The sequence below is a fragment of the Athene noctua genome, chromosome 4 (genome assembly GCF_965140245.1).
Source record: "Athene noctua chromosome 4, bAthNoc1.hap1.1, whole genome shotgun sequence".
NCBI lineage: Eukaryota > Metazoa > Chordata > Aves > Strigiformes > Strigidae > Athene > Athene noctua.
Genome location: NC_134040.1, coordinates 66,646,902 through 66,665,125, shown reverse-complemented (window position 1 = coordinate 66,665,125; position 18,224 = coordinate 66,646,902). Strand labels below are relative to the sequence as shown.

The window sequence follows — 18,224 nt, the reverse complement described above, 5'->3', positions numbered from 1 at the left end:
CACAATTTTCTTCACACATCTCTGTTTACAAAGAGCAGATTTTGAGGTATGCTAAATACCTGTGGAATTACTATTACATTTTTATTAGAAGTTTAAAAACAATTCACTGGCACTGAATCTCTAATTGTGATAAAGTCAGCAGCACTTTTTTCCATTCTTACTCTAGAACAGTCAGGGAAATGTTTACTCTTTACAGTCTTCCAATAAATTTAATTGGCTAAATATGACTGGGAACCTTAGGAATTTGTTCATAATTTTAGAAGTCAGACTTCTCCACAAAGAAGGTACAAAGTGTATCTGCTCCCAAGAATAAAAAGATTCACCACTCCAGCAGCAGGTAGAATACCTTGTTATAGTGAGGTTATACAAAGATTGCTGCCTGTTAAATACCAACCCTTTCTTCCTGCAGGATTTACACATTTCTGACTCTACCACACCTAAATCTATTCAACTTACAAAAAAAATACCACAGCACAGCAATAGACTACTGAAGTAATCCTTTCCTATGAATTAATTGGATTGTTCTTAATAGTGTCTCAAAACCAACCCCACCCATTCAAGATAATGTGCATGAACTCGTATCCCCATACCACTTTCACTGTGCTATGTATATCAGAATATTTGGCAGTCTGAAACTGTTGCTGGGATTGGTTGATTTTACACTAATATAACTATCACCCAATCACCTCAGACTGGACCTCTTCTGCAGCTGGATGAGACTCATCAAGTGTTGTGGATTCACTGCTGTGTTCTGACATACCTGAAAATAAAATAGGTTTGGCATGCATTAATTGGTGTGAAAGGAGATGGATGTTGCACCTTAAAGAAACTGAAGTAGGCTTTCAGAAAACATTTTTTTTACAAGTTCTGCTAAAGCAAAGAGAAACCTCCCTCTTTTGATGGTGTCCAGGTCTTCACCTCTCCAAAATCTAACCAAGACTGGGAATACAGTCTAGCATAAGCTTCCATTTCCAAAACAACCCTGCCTGCACAGACGGCTAAGCTTGCAACATAAAACCCAGGAAGTCAAGCAAGGTTCTTAGGCTGACATTTACTATCACCTGCAACAACACACTGACTGTATTCTACCATTGGCAAAGGTCACAATTTTGTTAAGATGTGAGATTTATACAAGTTGTGCAAGTTTATACTGATGCTAAGCCACTGGAACCTAGTAAGCTGTTCAGTTTGTTATGCCTAACTAGAAACAGAATCCCTTTCCTTTAATTCTCAAAAAAAATTACATACAGAGGGAAAGAAAGTTGATAACACGAAGAACACGTGCAAGAAATCAACTCTGAGTACAGTGATCATGAGAGATAAATTACATACCTAATATAGCTTAAATAAGAAAAAGTATCTAAATTTGATTTTGAATAGCTGCAGGTGACACTGCAATTCACTCAGGCTGTTTGAGAGAAGACAACCAATCATTAAAAATTAAGCAGTCTGTCAGTATTGAGTATAACCAATCACACATGACTTCAGTTCATTAAGTCTTGCATAATTTTACACATGTTCTGCCACGTATCAGTTTAAGAAAAATTATAAAGAGATCACTATTTATATTGTATTCCAACTTCCTGAGCTATAAGACATTTTCATTAAAGCAAATAATTAATAAGGTAAGCCACTCACATGACAAGTGAAATAAAATAAGGACACAAAGGCTGAGAAACTGAATCATCTAGATCATATTACACTGGAAAACCTATTACTTTACTTTGGAAAACCAAACACGTAAAATAAGAGATTTTCTCCAGAAAAACAATCCATTCAGGTCTATCACTGAATGAAGTTGGATTTATTCTCCAACCAAACTTCTTCTCAAAGTAATTAAGAAAGAAATATAACTTCTTTATATATATTTTTAAATTTTCTATAATACTTTTGATTGCAAAAACTCATCCAGGAGAGGTGCTGTTTTTACACACAGTCCTGTCCAAACTTCCGCTTGAAAACAACCTACATGCTTAACAGCTTATTTCCAAGTAGATAAAAAATGTCCGTTACGGACTTGAAGAGTGATTTCTTTGTTCTGCTGATTAGAGAAGCAGCTAAATTCATCCTGTAGTGCAGTCCTGGTTAAGACAGTATGTACCTCAGTTTTACCACATTAGTGATCCTGAAGTTATGTTTGTACCTCACATACAAACTTACATACCACGGTAATGCTGTTTAAAACTATTAAATGCTATAAGGAGCAAAAATATTTTCTTGATAGCCTTAAGAACTCTTAATCTAATCTAATGGCATGAAGCATGTCAGAAACCCATGTAGAAGACACTGCATAAAGATAAGTAATTAATTTTTTAAAATCCAAAGTAATTTACCATTTTTGTTACAATCCCCCCCACGCCAATTTTTTGTATAGTATTCTTTTGCTGCAACACAGCTCTGCAAGATCTCACTGACCAACTTTAAAACATGAGAAGGGGAAAACTAGATTAAAGGTGGCTTTTGTAAAAAGTTTAACTGCACGTTCTAGTTTAACTACAGAATTCCCCAATGACTGCCTCTATAGCAAAAAAATGGGGATGTAAACATCAAATGATGAAAGCTTTCTACATGTTTACAAAGATTCAGAAGTTAAGACGTTCATGTGACATTGTGGCACACATGGCATCTACATACATATATTACTTATATTTAAGGTTCCATTACAGAAATGCATCTAGACTTCTGTATCTCAGTAGTTCCTGATTTTCTCTTGAAGGTGTCAGAGAAAGGGCAATTATTCACAAGAGCTTGCTACTCTTCAGTACAGTATGAATTCTGCATTATCCATTATTTTTTCACTAAACCAGCCACAACTTTACAACATGCTAGGCAACTGTTCAGTGTACCAGGACACTGACTACCATCAGCTACAATTAAAACCTGGAGATGTTCTACTTAGAAAAAAACATGCCTGATCCATATTGTGACATGAATTTAAGCCCAAACCCTTGCCCTCATCATTCCTGCCCCTCTGGATTTTCATTTTCACCCCTCCACTAGACCAATTCCGCAAATCCATACAAATACTGCACCAGAGTAGAACTGAGGAGATAGAGTAGTCTGAGAATCTTCCCCCCATGGCAAAGCCACCTTAAATGCATACAGGATTACAACCTCAGTCATTTTAAGTTTTGCTCACCATAAATAAAGCCACACAAGTTTTAAGTCCTGGGGATCAAGACATCATTTCTTCAACTGGCAAAGTAAAAAGCATAGCAAAGCAAAAACTTATTAACAACACAATAAACTTCTTCTAGGATGAAGATTTCAGGGACATCTAACCAATTATAACTAGTGGTTATAAGAGCATGCTTATGGACTTTTCATAAAAAAGGCAAATTCATATTTGCTTATTCATGCAAATATGAATTAAATGTCACCAGCAAAAAATTCATTTTGAATAGGGGCTTATTCTTAACATAGTTACATTACTTAAATAAATGGCTTGTGGTGTCTGAAATGAGAACCATGGGATTCTCAACAATTATATCTGCTTTCCTAAGCAGGATGCACTGGCTCTTTCACTTCAGTTTCTCTTAAATTAATTGCCAATAAGGTAAAACCAAGATACTTTCTGTCCAAATAAAGTTCATTACACACTTTTATCGTTGCCTTACTCACTCCACTGCATAGGTAAGCAATACAGTTCTTGTAACACTGCAGAAAATGCAAGCACTGGTGAAAAATAATGATTTAACACATCTTTTCTTAATTTCAATTTCTAACTAAGAACATTACCACTAATTCTTGTCAAGATCAATTTAAGAACTGTATTAAACTCTTCCTACTCCAATCATACCATAGTTCCCTCTTTATACTCTTGAATTCCCTGGCTGCTCCACTTGCAAGATCTAATTATGCTTGAAAGTTACGGGATGGAGATAAGGACTGCAGAACAGGGCTGCAACTAACTTCCACACTCCCTACTCTAGAGGTCAACCTGCCCCTAAGTGCTTTAAAGCTCTGCTCCTCTCCAGATTAGCTAAGGCATGGGCTTCCATTATAGTTTCAACTTCGACCCACACAGAAAGAAGCAGCTGATTAAGATATTGCCTCAGCTTCCAATTTCTCCAATCTAATGTTCTTCTGTATTACTTACGCCCTACATTTTAACTGTGTGTGTACATACGTATATACATAAACATATGATTCAGACAGCCGTTTAGTTTTGGAGTTGCACTAAGCAAATGGCATCCTTCTCCAACCCTGCAAAAGAACGCTTCTGTTATCTCTTATAGAGAATCAGCACTTAGATAACAAAGCTACTGACTGCGCTAACTGCTTGTTACCAGTTCCATCAAGCATAAAAAGCACATGTTAGACACCGAAACTATATCCAGTTCAAGGGATCCAAGATGAAAGGCTATGATGGGATTCCAGTTAAAAATGATAGATCAGAGATGTACATAAGCACCACTATAAGAATTCCTTCTAGTTTGTAAACAATGCCATATGCAACACCTGCCTGTCACACACCACCAGTGTTCCCGTGTTTTAAGAACAGTAAGCCAAATGCAAAAGACAAATTGGAACACTTAAAACAATAATTGTCAGGGCGTGGAAGAAGTCCCAGGGGCATGAAATTTATGCAGTATCTAGAGATTTCTTCCTCCACCAACAGAGGTTCCCTTTATCTCTCGTGAAACCCACCTTCTACCAAGCTCAGTCTCTGCCCATCCTCTCCGGGTGCCCACCACCCCTCGGAGCGGGGACCCCGCCGTGAACCCCGCAGACAGGCGAGGAGATGGGCAGACCCCAACCCGCACCGCCCTCCCGGCCCCTGGCGCGGGACGAAGCGGGCGGGAGCAGCCCCCGGGGGGGACCCGCTAAGAGACCCCTGAGGGCTCCCTCCACGCCAGCGACAGGCCCAGCCGCTCGCTGCCCGCACTCACGGGCTGCCGGGGAAGCGGAGGCCGCTCCCGCGGTGCGACACGCAGGACGGGACGGAGCGGAAGGTGAGGTGAAGTACGGCCCGGCCCTCCCCGTCTCGCCGCAGTGACCGCCGGGCCAGGCCCGACCCGACGCCAGGACCCAACGGCCTGCCCCGGCCCGTCCCTCACCTGCCGGCGGCGCCGCTGCGGCCCCGGGGGCGTCGTACTGAGGGGGGAGGGAGGACGGGACGGAGGTAGGGAAGGGGGGAAGGAGGAGGGAGGCGGCGGTGCCCCCTCTCCAGCTTTATTTTCTTCCTTCTCCGGTACCGGGAGGAGCCGGAAGCGCGGGGCCGGAAAGGCGGCTGACGGCGGCCGCGCCGGGCGGGCAGGCGGACGGCGGCCTCTCTAGGCGGCGGTGCGCCTCTCTATGGTCGCTGCCCCGCGGAGCCGGAGCCACCGGAGCCGGGCCCGCCCCCCTCACCCGCCGGCAGCGGCGCCCGCTCGCCCTGCCCGCGCTGGGACGTTGATCCCGCCCGGCGGAGGCCTCTGGGAGGGCGGCCCGGCCGGGGGGCGGGCGAGGGGGTGCCCAGAGGCTGGGGGTCGGCGGCTCCTCTCAGGGGAGGCCGCGGGGAGCGGGAGCCGCGGCCCCTGCGGTGGTGGCGGCCGCATCCAGCCCTCGGGCCGCGCGCGGGCGGGCGCGCCCCCCCTCGGGGCCGAGGTGCGCGGCTGGGCCCGGTGCTCGGCGCCCCAGCAGCGGCGCTGCCCGCGGGGGGGTGCTCCCGCCTCCGCCGAGGGTCCCGCCTCCGGGAGATCCGAAAACCGGCCTCATCCGAGGCGGCCGCAGCCGAAAGCGGCAGAGCAGGAGCCTGCCTGCCTGGGTGCGGAAAGCGGGTACCATGGCAGAGGCTTCGGGGAGTCCTCTGCCCGAACCCATAGCGAGGAGGAAAAAAAGCATATCCATTGAGGAGAAAATGGACATCATAAGTGCTGTGGAGAGTGGCAAGAAAAAGGCAGACATAGCAGCCAAGTATGGCATAAAGAAGAATTCCTTGTCTTCGATTATAAAGAATAAAGAAAAACTTTTGGAAGCCTTTGAATCCTTGCGATTTGACCCTAAAAGAAAAAGACTAAGGACTGCTTTTTATACCGACCTGGAGGAGGCACTCATGAAGTGGTACAGCATTGCTCAGTGCTTGAATGTGCCGGTAAACGGTCCGATGTTGCGCCTCAAGGCTAATGATTTTGCCCAGAAGCTTGGGCATAGCGATTTTAAATGCAGTAATGGCTGGCTCGATCGTTTCAAGTCAAGGCACGGTTTAGTTTTCAGAGCTCAGCCTGTAGAAGCAGCTGCTGCTACTGCAGTGGATGCTCCAGCTCTTTGGTACCAAAATGTTCTTCCTAGTTATTTAAATGATTATCAGCCAAAAAACGTGTTTTATATACAGGAGACTGGATTGTTGTATCAGATGTTACCACATAACACATTTGCATTTAAAGGGGAAACTTGTTCTGTAGGTAAACTCAGCAAAGAGAAAATAACCCTAGTGGCAGGTGCAAATATGGATGGCTCCGAGAAACTTCCTTTGCTTGTTATAGGAAAAAACAAAAGTCCATGCTCTTTCAAAGATGTGAAGTCACTACCTGTGGATTATGAAGCAAATGATATGGCGTGGATGTCTTCAGAAGTGTTTGAACAGTGGATGCATAAACTTGATGACAGATTTCAAGCACAGCAGCGACGAGTAGTTATTTGTGTCGATTCTCTCCCAGCTCACACTAAAGTAAAGAACCTGAAGTCTGTCAAATTAGTGGTCTCTCCTCCAGACTCTTCTTCATACATAGCTATGAAACAAGGGGTTATCAGAAGTCTGAAGGTTAAATACAGGCATTGTCTTATCAAGAGATTTGTTGACTGCGTAGAAGGTAATAAAGAGTTTATGCTGACTCTTCTCGATGCAATTGAGATGTTGTACCTGTGCTGGAGGAAAATAACACCAGAGACTATTGTAAAAAGTTATAATGAAGCAGGCTTCAACTTAGAAACCAGGACAAATGTTTACGATACGGAGGTTGAAAGTGATTTTGATTTGATTGCACGTGCACAGGCAGCTGGAGTGGAGTTTCCAGAAGGCTTATCTTTGGAGGAATGTGCAGCTCTAGATGATGACTTGTTAACTTATGAAATGCACACAAATAATGAAAGGATGTGTGCCAAAGAAAGCACATCAGATAAAGCTGAGACATTTGTTGGTGATGAGGAGGAAGGTGATCGATTTCAGGGAGCTGAACAGCCTTTGCCATCAAAAAATGAGGCTTTGAGTGCTTTAGATACCCTTCGAAAGTTTCTCAGAAGTCAAGACATGAATGATTCTCTTCACGATTCCCTAGCTGACCTGGAGAATTTTATTCAACATGTAGCATATAAATAAATATTTTAGCAAAGTGTAAAAACACGTAATTAAAAAAAAGGAATTATGTAAGTAAACAAAAATATGGAATTTAATAGCAAGTGTTGCTGCAGTGTTCTCTAGTGTGTCTTGCTCAGGTGCCTATATTTACATAATGGAAGAAATTTGAAATTATGAAAAAAAGGCTGTGAACTGACGTCTTCCACAAATTCAGGAGGAAAAACCATAAAATTTGGGGTAGAGAGAGGAAGTAAGTACAGTTGAGGCAAAATTCTTTAATCAGCTCCATACACTCAAGATGAACTGGTGCTCACTTGGAATTCTTTCTTCAGGAAGAGATTAGCACTTCTTAACATTGATAATTTCGCTGGTGTCTGTGGTATTGTTGACAGTGGAACAGTAAATATCAGCTTCGTGGTTTTGATACTTAAACAAAAAATTGAGTAACACCAAAAATACATGCCCAAGTTCTGAGAACTAAGGGTTTTTTAAAATTTTTTTTTTTGGCCTCATTCAAGAATTATGGCCATAGTTTATTCTTGCAGCAGATGATGAACTGCAGAAAGTGGCTTTGGATATGTTTTTTTCTTAAAGCTGCTCATGTATGGATACACAAACGACATAATCATTTATCTGAGAGTCAAAAGACAAATAAACCTTTACTTGGTCTTTGAAGAGGTCAAAAAGAAAGATCCTTCTCTCCCTTTCAGCCTTTTCGGTATTTGGATTTGATGTAGGTCCTTCTGTGCAACTCCATGTATTTCTACAGTAAATACAGAAAAAGAAAAAAAAATAGTTTAAGCAGTATCTGCACTCCAAACCTTGCTGGTTTAAAATAAATAAAACTTGTTTTATTTACTGTACTTGAAGGCTTTGCTGTAGGATTTAATGCACCCATGTGGTTTATTATTATAAGTGCCATTAACAGGAGTGCTGTTTGTAGGAATGCAGTGTGAAGCTGAGTAAATCACAGTACATTTTCACGTCTTCAAGTAAACATTTCAAGCAGGGTAATCATACTAGAGTCAAAAATCTCAGTTTATGTGAGACATACTGCTTGTGGCTTCTTTCAAAACCTGTTTTAAATGTTTCCCATATCTATTAATTTTATTTTTTTCAGAAGTTAGAGATAATAATTTTTCTAATTTAGAGGAAGAAGAAAATATTTTATGGAGGCCCTTTAGGAAACCTGTGTAATAAAGAATCTATTATGGTGCCTTTAACCATGAGAAACAATCTCTTGCTTATTTGAATCTTCAGTTTTCAATAAACAGTTTGGCTAAAGATTTGCTTACTGTTCTTTCTGGTGGAGGAAAGTTTATCCATTTGTAAAAGCACTTCAGAAAATGTATCAAATTGTTGGAAGACAGGGAAAATACTGGGGGGGGGGGGGGGGGGGTGATGGTGAGAAAATGCCTATGGCTAAACTGTGTAAATGTTTTACTAGAACCCCTTCAAAAAAGCCCCACAAACTTCTGGTTTCTTGTTATGAAATACCTGATGTGAATTCTGTCCAAAGGATATTCTGATTAAATAAGAAATTTCTGATGAGATTCAAATAAATAAAGTCCCCCACAGAAATTTATAGCTTCTGTGAAAAAGGTACCCCTCTGAATTCTCTCTTCTAACTATTATTTTAAAATACAGATGCAAAATCTTAAATTCAGAAGTCGTGTCAAACACATTTTGCTTATGAAAAGTACTTTCTATTTTGGCTAAGCTCATTTGAAGTTCATATAAATCCTACTCAGCCCTATGGATAATTTTCCTGTAGTAATCTTTTAAATAAATCTATGGGTTTCTTTGCTACAGCCTCTCCTGCTTAAGGCAAGTTTAGGAAAAAGTTTCTATTATCCATATAGTAAAAGTGTATATTCTTTAAGATTCCACTCCACGTAGATGTCATTGGCCCAGGATCCAGATAAGGAGACTGTTTCCTTCTAAGAGAATTCTGAGTGTGAAAGTACTGAATCTGAGTGAGGAAGACTTGTGTAAATAAGCAGCAAATCTTGGTTAAGCAAGGGTTCGATCTACAAGAAGTGTAATCTTTGCAAGATGAGGCTTAGAAAATCAGGAGACAGGAAATAACATTATGAGCTGGTAACAAAGAAAGTAAATTACTGCGTGCTGTCATGCTCCCTCATGAAAACAACAGGAAGGATTTACTAATTTGGCCTGGACTTTGAAGGTCGGTTGTGGAGCTTGCTTTAAAAAACATGCAATGCATCCAAATCCCATATCTTTAGAGAATATATGTCTTTTTTCCTAGCCTCCTAGTTCATTCTGAGAAACCAAGCTAAAACACACTTACTGAAACTGATATTTTAGGTCAGACACTTTATATTCAAACACTGTTGCTTTCAAAATTATTTAGAAGCCAAAATATTTCTTTTCACTTGGATATTGGTCACATTTATAGTCAAGCAGAGAATGTAAAGTCCATTTTGAAGCTTGTTGCTATTTCAGGTGTTTGTTCACAGGGAAATGCAGACTCCTCAGATCTGAAATGTTAGCAGTGAAAAAAGGAAGTGGTACACTATGCAAATGTTAGTCATTTTAGCCTGTGTACACAGCTTGAGTTTGAGATTTTTTTTTACATTGTCTAGGTGAACCACCAGGACGCTGGCTTTTTATGTCTGGTGTGGTATCTTTTGGAGGGAGAGGAAGAATATTGCTTTAGACTGCAACATATTTAAAAAGAAAAACCTGTTCTACAATAGGCAGGTTACTAAGGCTGTCATTTGCTTTAATACTCAGATATTATTTGGGACAGTTATGTGCTTTTTCCTGTACTCTTTTCTACTTTATGCTGTGGTTAGATAATAATTATGTACTTTGGCGTCAAGTCAGTGAGGTCACTTTCAGTTACTCAAAGTGACTTCTAGAAGTGTGAACTGAAAATATGAAGTTTTAAAAATATAACTAACTTCCAAACAAGGCCAAAACAGAAGAAAATATTTGGAAAGTATGTTTGATATAATCAAAAGCACCCTCAGCAAGTTTGCCAACAACACCAAGCTGTGTGGTGCAGTTGACACGCTGGAGGGAAGGGATGTACCATCCAGAGGGACGTGGACAGGATTGAGAGGTGGGACCACGAACATCATGAAGGTCAACAAGGTCCTGCACACGGGTCGGGGCAATCGTGAGCACAAATACAGGCTGGGAGATGAGTGGATTGAGAGCAGACCTGTGGAGAAGGACTTGGGGGTATCAGTGGATGGAAAACTGACTATGAGCCAGCAATGTGCGCTCACAGCCCAGAAAGCCAATCGCATCCTGGGCTGCATCAAGAGAAGTGTGGCCAGCAGGAAGAGGGAGGGGATTCTCCCCCTCTTCTCTGCTCTGGTGAGACCCCACCTGCAGTGCTGTGTCCAGCTCTGGGGCCCCCAACAGAAGAAGGACATGGATCTGCTCAAGACAGTCCAGAGGAGGCCACAAAGATGATCAGAGGGCTGGAGCACCTCCCCTGTGAGGACAGGCTGAGAGAGTTGGGGTTGTTCAGCCTGGAGGGAGACCTTATTGCAGTCTTCCAGTACCCAAAGGGGGCCTACAAGAAAGCTGGAGAGGGACTTTTTACAAGGATATGTAGTGATAGGACAAGGGGTAATAACTTTAAAATGAAAAGAGTGTAGATTTAGATCAGATGTGAGGAAGAAATTCTTTACTGTGAGGGTGAGACACTGGCACAGGTTGCCCAGAGCAGCTGTGGCTGCCCCCTCCCTGGCAGTGTTCAAGGCCAGGTTGGACGGGGCTTTGGGCAACCTGGGCTAGTGGAAGGTGTCCCTGCCCATGGCAGGGGGGGTGGAACTAGGTGATCTTTAAGGTCCCTGCCAACCCAAACCATTTTATGATTCTATGAATCTCAGAGTCATTCTTGAGACAAGTAATTAATATGAAAAATTATGTATGCTTTTCAAAATACATCTGCATTTGAAAATTTTAATAAATATTTCACTTTTTCTGATTTTTTGTGTGTATTACTGTTATGTGCAGTTCTGGATACCTATCAGATCTCTAAAACTACATCTCCTTTTAAAATTATTACTCAAAGGAAGGTTACTCACCTCTAATGGTAAAAGGAAATTAATTTAACAAGTTTTTGCACCCTTAGGCAAAAACAGAAGAGAGGGGGCAGTCAGGGATTTATAGAATAGCAATTCATACATGCCTGTATACCCAAGATTTGTGACATTTTGATAGCTAAGTAATCAAGAGAGTAAATAAGTTGATGGTTTCTCATTATTATGTAAATCTTGAGAATGATAGCATCAAACACACAGAATCGTCAGTCATTCTAAATTTTACATGCGATATTTTAATTAATGTAAATTAAATGATAATATTAAAATATTAGTAAAATAACTTCAATATTATTTTGGTGTTTGTGTTCATTGAAATGGTAGAGTGAATACTGGCCTACTCAACACTTAACTAAAACATGTGGTGACTGGGCAACCATGGCATGCAATGATGGCATTTCACATTATTCCTTTAATATCAATAAAAGGTGATACTTTCTCTTTTGGGGAGGCAATTGTTAAAGGAAGACTTTGAAAAGTTCTTACTGGGAACTGAATGGTGCTGTTGACAGAGAAGAGTTTTTATATTTAAGCAAGGAGCCCAGTATTTGTATCTAGGTATTTTAATATGCCTGTTTTGGGGTTCCTTGAAAATCAGAACCAAACCCAGTCAGTTCAGAGGCAAATAAATCTAACTGAAATTTTTGCAGTGTGATGAGTGACAGCTTTCTTCTATCATTAACATGATTCTATTCATTAACAATATTATATTACTATATGAATTATTATATTCATTAACAATAGAAAAATCTTTGCAACAGATAAAAGTATAGCAATTTTATGTCTGACAGCCTGTTTTTACACATAGCTTTTATATCGTTAAAGCAGTGTTGTATAGGCATGTGATTCCCTTTTACTGATGTATCTGCACTGTGGTATGACCACATCATTGTTTTATGGGATTAGTAATTCAAGTGTAGCTCCTTGCCCTTCTTGCTAGTACAGTTACTTAATTTGAGATGTATTTTCTCTCACAACTGTACCTGTTTAACTTCATCTGTCTAGTTAAAACAACAGAACTTCTGGTTTAAGGCAGAGTGGGAGAACCAGTGGTATGTTGCTAACTTTTTCATATCTTTGTCACCTCTGCTCCTTGAGTGGAATGGTAAAGTGTAAATGACAAATTACGGTGATCAATAAAGTGAATGAATACCACACTGAATTACCAGGTCCACTGAGTGAGAAGATGCCATATTTACAATAACTTTTAAAATGCCTTACTGTGTTTTACAACAGTTCAGCTGAAAGCCATCTTCTCCCCAAGCTTTCATGTCACCCTACCTATCCATTGCCTTCTATCATTTTATATTCTTTGATACCCTGCTAATTCTACGGTAATTTTCACAAACTTCTGTCAAGCTGCTTTTCTCCTTACTCTCCTGATTTCTAATATTATCTTTTACAGGTGGTATTTTTGAATCATCTCGTGTATCAGCTAGTATCACCCTCTTGGTACACATGCTTGTGATCTCAGGCACTAATTTATCCATTGCTGTATTTAGTGGCCTTCCCAAATCCTTGCTTCATTTAGCCGAGAACATTTAGTACATCTGTATTTCTTTTTGTTGTTTCTTTTTGTAGAGAAGGGTGAGCAGTGCTTTTTCCAGCAGTCACCCAGGATGTCAGAGAACTGGTAATAAAACATGTAATCTTTGTCTCCTTTCAGGTGTCTCAATTTTTTCCATCTGTCAGTGGTCCCTTCTGATCTGTACTTTTGAGATTCTTAATTTGACATTTAGTATCCTTGTCTAAACCATTCTCTTTTCTCTCTGACCTCTTGCCCTTATCTGCCTGTGTAGCATCCTTGTGACAGTTCACTTGTACATTTCCATTGATACATATCCCTAACCTCAGCTCTGTGGATCTTTCTTCCCTCCTCTTTTACTGGCCCCATCTAATATTTAAACTACATTTCAAACTCCTTTTTCCTCCTTTCCATTTGGATTTGATGGATTTGATGTCCATTTCTCTCTTTCAAAACCAAGTATTTAACTCTTTCTGGAGACAACCATGGTTTTATTTTCTATTTCATTTGGCATGTCTTCATGATATTCTTAGGTCAAAGATTATGTAATGATTAAAAGTATGTTATTTTCCCTAAATTTATGTCTTTGCATTTTGTTTTCCCTGATTCTTTATTCTTAGCACTTTCAAGTCTTTCCTTTGAGCCCTTCTTTTGCACTCCTGATTACCAGCATTAATTTGATTCATTTTTTAAGCTTATACAAAAATAAACCCACAAACAAAACCTGCACAAATATAGAGTTTGGGGCTATTTGTTTACACAGCTGTGTTACAACGTTGCATAAAATAAATCAGACTGAAAGCCAGCTCAGACATCAGCTAATTTCTATCAAGATCTTTTGATTTGAATTTACATATTTTGGGTTTATTTTTCACTCTGATTTTTCCTATTTCAGTAGTTGTTTGTGAGATTTCAGCTATTTATGCCCTGTTTGGCTTTGTAGCCAGCCCATATGGTCTGAGATTGTGGAGAAAAGCAGGTAGATCTTAAAAAAGGAGGAATTAAAAGGTGAGGTCCTGGTTCATTGAGATTCCTCTGCAGGAGCCTGAGGAAAACTTGTAAGTCAGGTTAAGTAGAACCTTTTATTCAAAATAACATTCAGAGTCCTCTGAAAGTCCACATCCATACACAAATTAGCCACAGAATTTAATACAAGAGGTAACACCACAGGTTGTCTGAATTTAGGATGGCAAGAAATGGTCATCCATAATTCAGTTCCACTCCAGAATTAATTGACACAAGGTTGTTGTTTTTTCCCAGAGCTAATGAGACATGCTCTATGTAAACTGTATGTCACTGCACTGCCCAGGGCTCATCAACGTTCAGTAAGCAAATAGAAATTTGCCTAGAGACTAGGCAAGGCAGAAACAGCATTTCTGTAGAGCCTTGAAGTCACAGGAAGAGTCAGATGAGCTTGAAAATTGGCATGGCATTTCAGAAGCTACCAAGAGACACTTTGTAGTATGGACTTGGGATCCGAGTTACAGAGATACTTATTACATGCAGTTCCCAACAACTGCTGAACTATTTTTGAAAAGCTGACTTGATGGATGTCAGTTTTACTGCTCTAAGAAAAAGTGGCAAAGAGCGTTACACGTACATTCAACACACGGCACAGACAAACATTACAATTCAAATTCTAGCAGAGACAAACCCTCAATTCCCTGTGAAAGCTGACAGTGACCAGACTCAGTGCATTATATGGTGAGCATCTGCAGAGAAGCAGGAGCAGACGTGGCTTACGCTGTAGACATGCAACAGCAAGACAGAAAAGACAAGTACAGACAGACAGAACTACAGGCTCTTGGCTTCGTTTCTTGAATAAAGAACCATCCTATGCCCCCATCAGAAGGACTTTCCCCACATATCCCATAACCAATCCAGTTTCTTCAAAAAGTAAAAGAAATCCTCTTATGAACTGGAAGAGATTTAAAATTTGATAATTTCTTTCAAATTTGGCAAGGCTTTGTACCCTTGTAGCATGTAGGAGCTGGCAGCAGAAACCAGAACTACAAAGGGTAAATCTGAAGTAAATGCATAGTGAAGCATGTAGGTTTTTATTCTCATTTTTTCCCATTCTCACCTGGCCTTCATTCAGGCCATGTAGAGTTAGGTTCTCTAAATGATACAGCACCTTTAAAGATTTGTCAAAATCTAATTTAATGACAGCAACTTGCCCACTACTAACAGGAGGTAACAGGAGAGCATGTCCCAAACTTAATGCTTGGATGGTTAGAAACCATCTTGCAATTTCATCTTAAACATTCACGGTTAATAGCTTTAGGAAAATAAAATAACTTGATCATTCTCTAACAATACCTACACCATTATCTATGCCCAAACTTAATGCACACATCCAACCCCAAACCTGTATTCCTCTTTAAATGCCTGCATTCTCAGTGTTGATCTGTTGAGGACTAATACTGGTATGGCAGATAGCATGCTGGACAATGAGATTATATGAAATTTACATTAATGTAAGCTTCCTAAGGGATTATTTAGAATGGGGATTAGGGAGCTTTATGAATTTAAAACTTCCTTCAGATTTCTTCATCCTCTCACCTCATCTCACAGAGGGGAGAACCCAGTGGCTTGCACTGGTGCAGTCTCACAGGGGGTAGCATCATCATATTGAACAGCCTTCTCTGTGGGGAGCTATGCTAGTGTTTGCCAGCATATTAGTCTGCAAGAATTAGGAAGAAATTTTGCAAGTTATGGAAAACAGCCCTTACGCTCCAGCCAGTGGGAGGTGTAACTGCTGCTCTGCCTCCCAAGTGGGTTGAGCCAGCCTCTTACTAGGATGCCGACTCCTCAGGCAAGTAACATATTTGTGAGATTACATCTTCCAAAAGCAGAAATGCAGGTACTGGTTTGCTTTTCATCATTCATCCCGCACTCTCCTTCCTGTCTGCCATTCCAGCTCCTCAGAGATTAAAAATTCCCTGTCAGCCACCTGCCCGATCTGATCAGTCCCCCAGTTTGGAAACCTGAGAGAGTTCTGTGCCATCCACCCACCTGATTTACAGGCCTTAAATATAGTTCCTATACTTGGCAAACATGTTTTTGCTTTTTTTGAGTACCAAATATTTGCATTCTCTAAAAGCATTTCCAGTTCTAATGGGAAAAGAATGAGTCGTGGACCTCAAATGAACTCTACGTTTCTCTCTCTGTGTGGAGATACAATTATAAGAATTTATACCTTGCAGACATCTGACCTTACCAACTTTCAAGGGGGTTGTAGACTCAAGCTATGTGTGGATTGACCTTTGCAGATATGGTAGAAAACATAAAACTTTACATTTAAGTACCCAGAACCAAAATGGATTAACAGAGGAATTATACATTTGCTTCCAGGAAGCCTCTATTTCCCATAGGAATATATCTACAATTCTTTCTATCACAGGTTTCACTATCAGCCCTTAGCATTGACCTCTTTTACTCTTGATGCACCTACCTGTAACTGGATGAATGCCAGTTCTCATAGAATTGTAATATTGCTTGCCTCATACACAGGATACACCTGTGTATAAAAATGGTACCTTCTGACAGTAGATCAATCTTCAGAGAGCAGTGTATAGGCAATGGAGCAACCTGTCAGATTCAGGAACTTCTGATTTCACACTACACTTGGTGCACCTACAGTCTGGCACAGAGGTGTGACTGTGGCATGGATACATACATACAAAAGGAGCCATAGAAATCAAGGGGTGTCAGTTCATATACTACTATTAGGATACGTCATTGGGATGCTAGCCCATTCTGAAGTATATTTCACTGTCACAGCTCTCTACAGCAACCAAAAAATATTTAATGGAGATATGCTGACTTGCACTGTTGTCACAGATACCAGTCAAAACATGGATCCACCTGAAAATGAGCTACAGCACATCAGCTATTTGGAAAGGATTTCTCCCCATATCAGACTCAAGCAGGAGGGGGAGGACATAGATGCTTGTATTTTGGCAAACTCAGTGTTTCTGTAACATACAAATTCATGATGTTTCACTAACAAATGTCACTAACACTGACATTTTCGGTAAGCTCAGCACTTGCACAACTTAATAAAATTCTTAAGGTTTCACTAAATGACAGCTAATAGGAAGCTATTCTGTATATTCAGACAAATTAAGTGAATAAACACATAAACTTACTTTAACCATGTAATAAACTGGCATAGTTTCTCATGGGGAATGAAGAAAGGCATATCTGAAAGAGAAAGAAACAAAGTAGCGGAAAAGACATAAGGCAAATTTTTTTTTCAGGTAGTCTTGCAGCACTACAGTCAGCTATACTGAACTGAAAGTTAGATTTAAACACAGGGTGCTGAGAAATGATGCTTTCTGCCATAACTCTACTCAGCATACCCTCCCTGGGTTGCGACCAATGGCATTTTGGATGAGTGAAATATCACCAAAAAAATGATTGCCTGCATGGAGACCTGGTCAGTGATTAAGTACACCATGTGTTGAGACAGGGCATTGTTTTTAGAGAAATAAGAATTATAGGCAAGATACAACTTGCATTGCCTACTGAAAATGAGGGTGTAGGTATGTGATTTTCCAGGTTTCAGCATCTGAATGATTTCAGATACTACTCAGAAGTTTACAAATTCCTGAGATAGCGTCCTGGCATTGCAAAGACTGTAGAAAACTCATAGTTAGGAATCTGTGTGCTTAATACAATCACATGACAAAGGGACCTGTTGCATATTAGCATATAATGCCATAGAAAATACTTTAATTACATATATTTTTTGGAATCGTGTTTCAAAAATATACGTAGGTCCATTTTAAAATAACCACCTATGCTTCATTGTTTCAGTCCTAGTTTCCACTGGCATAGAAGAGTGGGAAAAGTGCCTTCAGGGGCATCAACACTTTTCTGTACAGGGTCCTGATGTTAAAAAAGGCACATGCTCGAAACGCAGGCTGAAAGCCACACAGTCTTAATTTAGCCTCTAGCTTGTATACACATTATAAATATGATCTCTCTACAGACTACCACACTTTTTTCCTTTAATAGCTGTCTGTTTTCCAGCTGGTTGCCATCTCTTTGATTCTACTCAGACTATTTACATGCTTAAATACGTGCACAACTTCTGCAGAGCTGGACCAAGAAAGGGCTGGAGGCTGCCTCCCATGATTTTGAAGGGTGGGTCATTATACTAGACTAGAACTGGGCACTTGGGTTAGATCCTTTAAAGATATTTAAATGGCCAACTAGGAAAATACACTTTTTCAAAGTATCCAGGAACCAAACTTGTCCCAGATCAGATATCTGTGCTCTTGAAAGTAGTTAGTGTTTACTTACATCTTTAGGTATCTGAGTAGCTTTAAAA

At 40.4% G+C, this 18,224-nt stretch overlaps 2 protein-coding genes across 10 annotated transcripts in view; one reads left to right on the top strand and one right to left on the bottom strand.

The window, feature by feature from the left end:
• Positions 1–5,528, bottom strand: part of ARFIP1 (ARF interacting protein 1) — a 43,029-nt gene extending 37,501 nt beyond the window's left edge. For 7 of the 9 annotated variants that reach the window (XM_074905626.1, XM_074905628.1, XM_074905629.1 and 4 more), the window contains exons 1-2: positions 5,061–5,528; positions 687–760 (exon numbers count right to left, since the gene is read on the bottom strand). In XM_074905626.1, the coding sequence (XP_074761727.1) occupies positions 687–758 (72 nt within the window). In that variant the 5' untranslated portion in view covers positions 759–760; positions 5,061–5,528. Of the gene's footprint in view, positions 1–686; positions 789–5,060 lie in introns of those variants that run through there. The other 2 variants (XM_074905632.1, XM_074905625.1) reach the window with 2 other exon arrangements.
• A 239-nt stretch (positions 5,529–5,767) lies between these two features.
• Positions 5,768–7,336, top strand: TIGD4 (tigger transposable element derived 4). The gene has a single exon (XM_074904035.1). It carries the CDS (start codon positions 5,768–5,770, stop codon positions 7,298–7,300), a length of 1,533 nt encoding a protein of 510 aa, XP_074760136.1. The 3' UTR covers positions 7,301–7,336.
• Positions 7,337–18,224: the final 10,888 nt, after the last annotated feature.

Excerpts from the sequence above, each read along its gene's own strand:
- TIGD4 (XM_074904035.1), top strand. The coding sequence starts at position 5,768 with ATGGCAGAGGCTTCGGGGAGTCCTCTGCCCGAACCCATAGCGAGGAGG.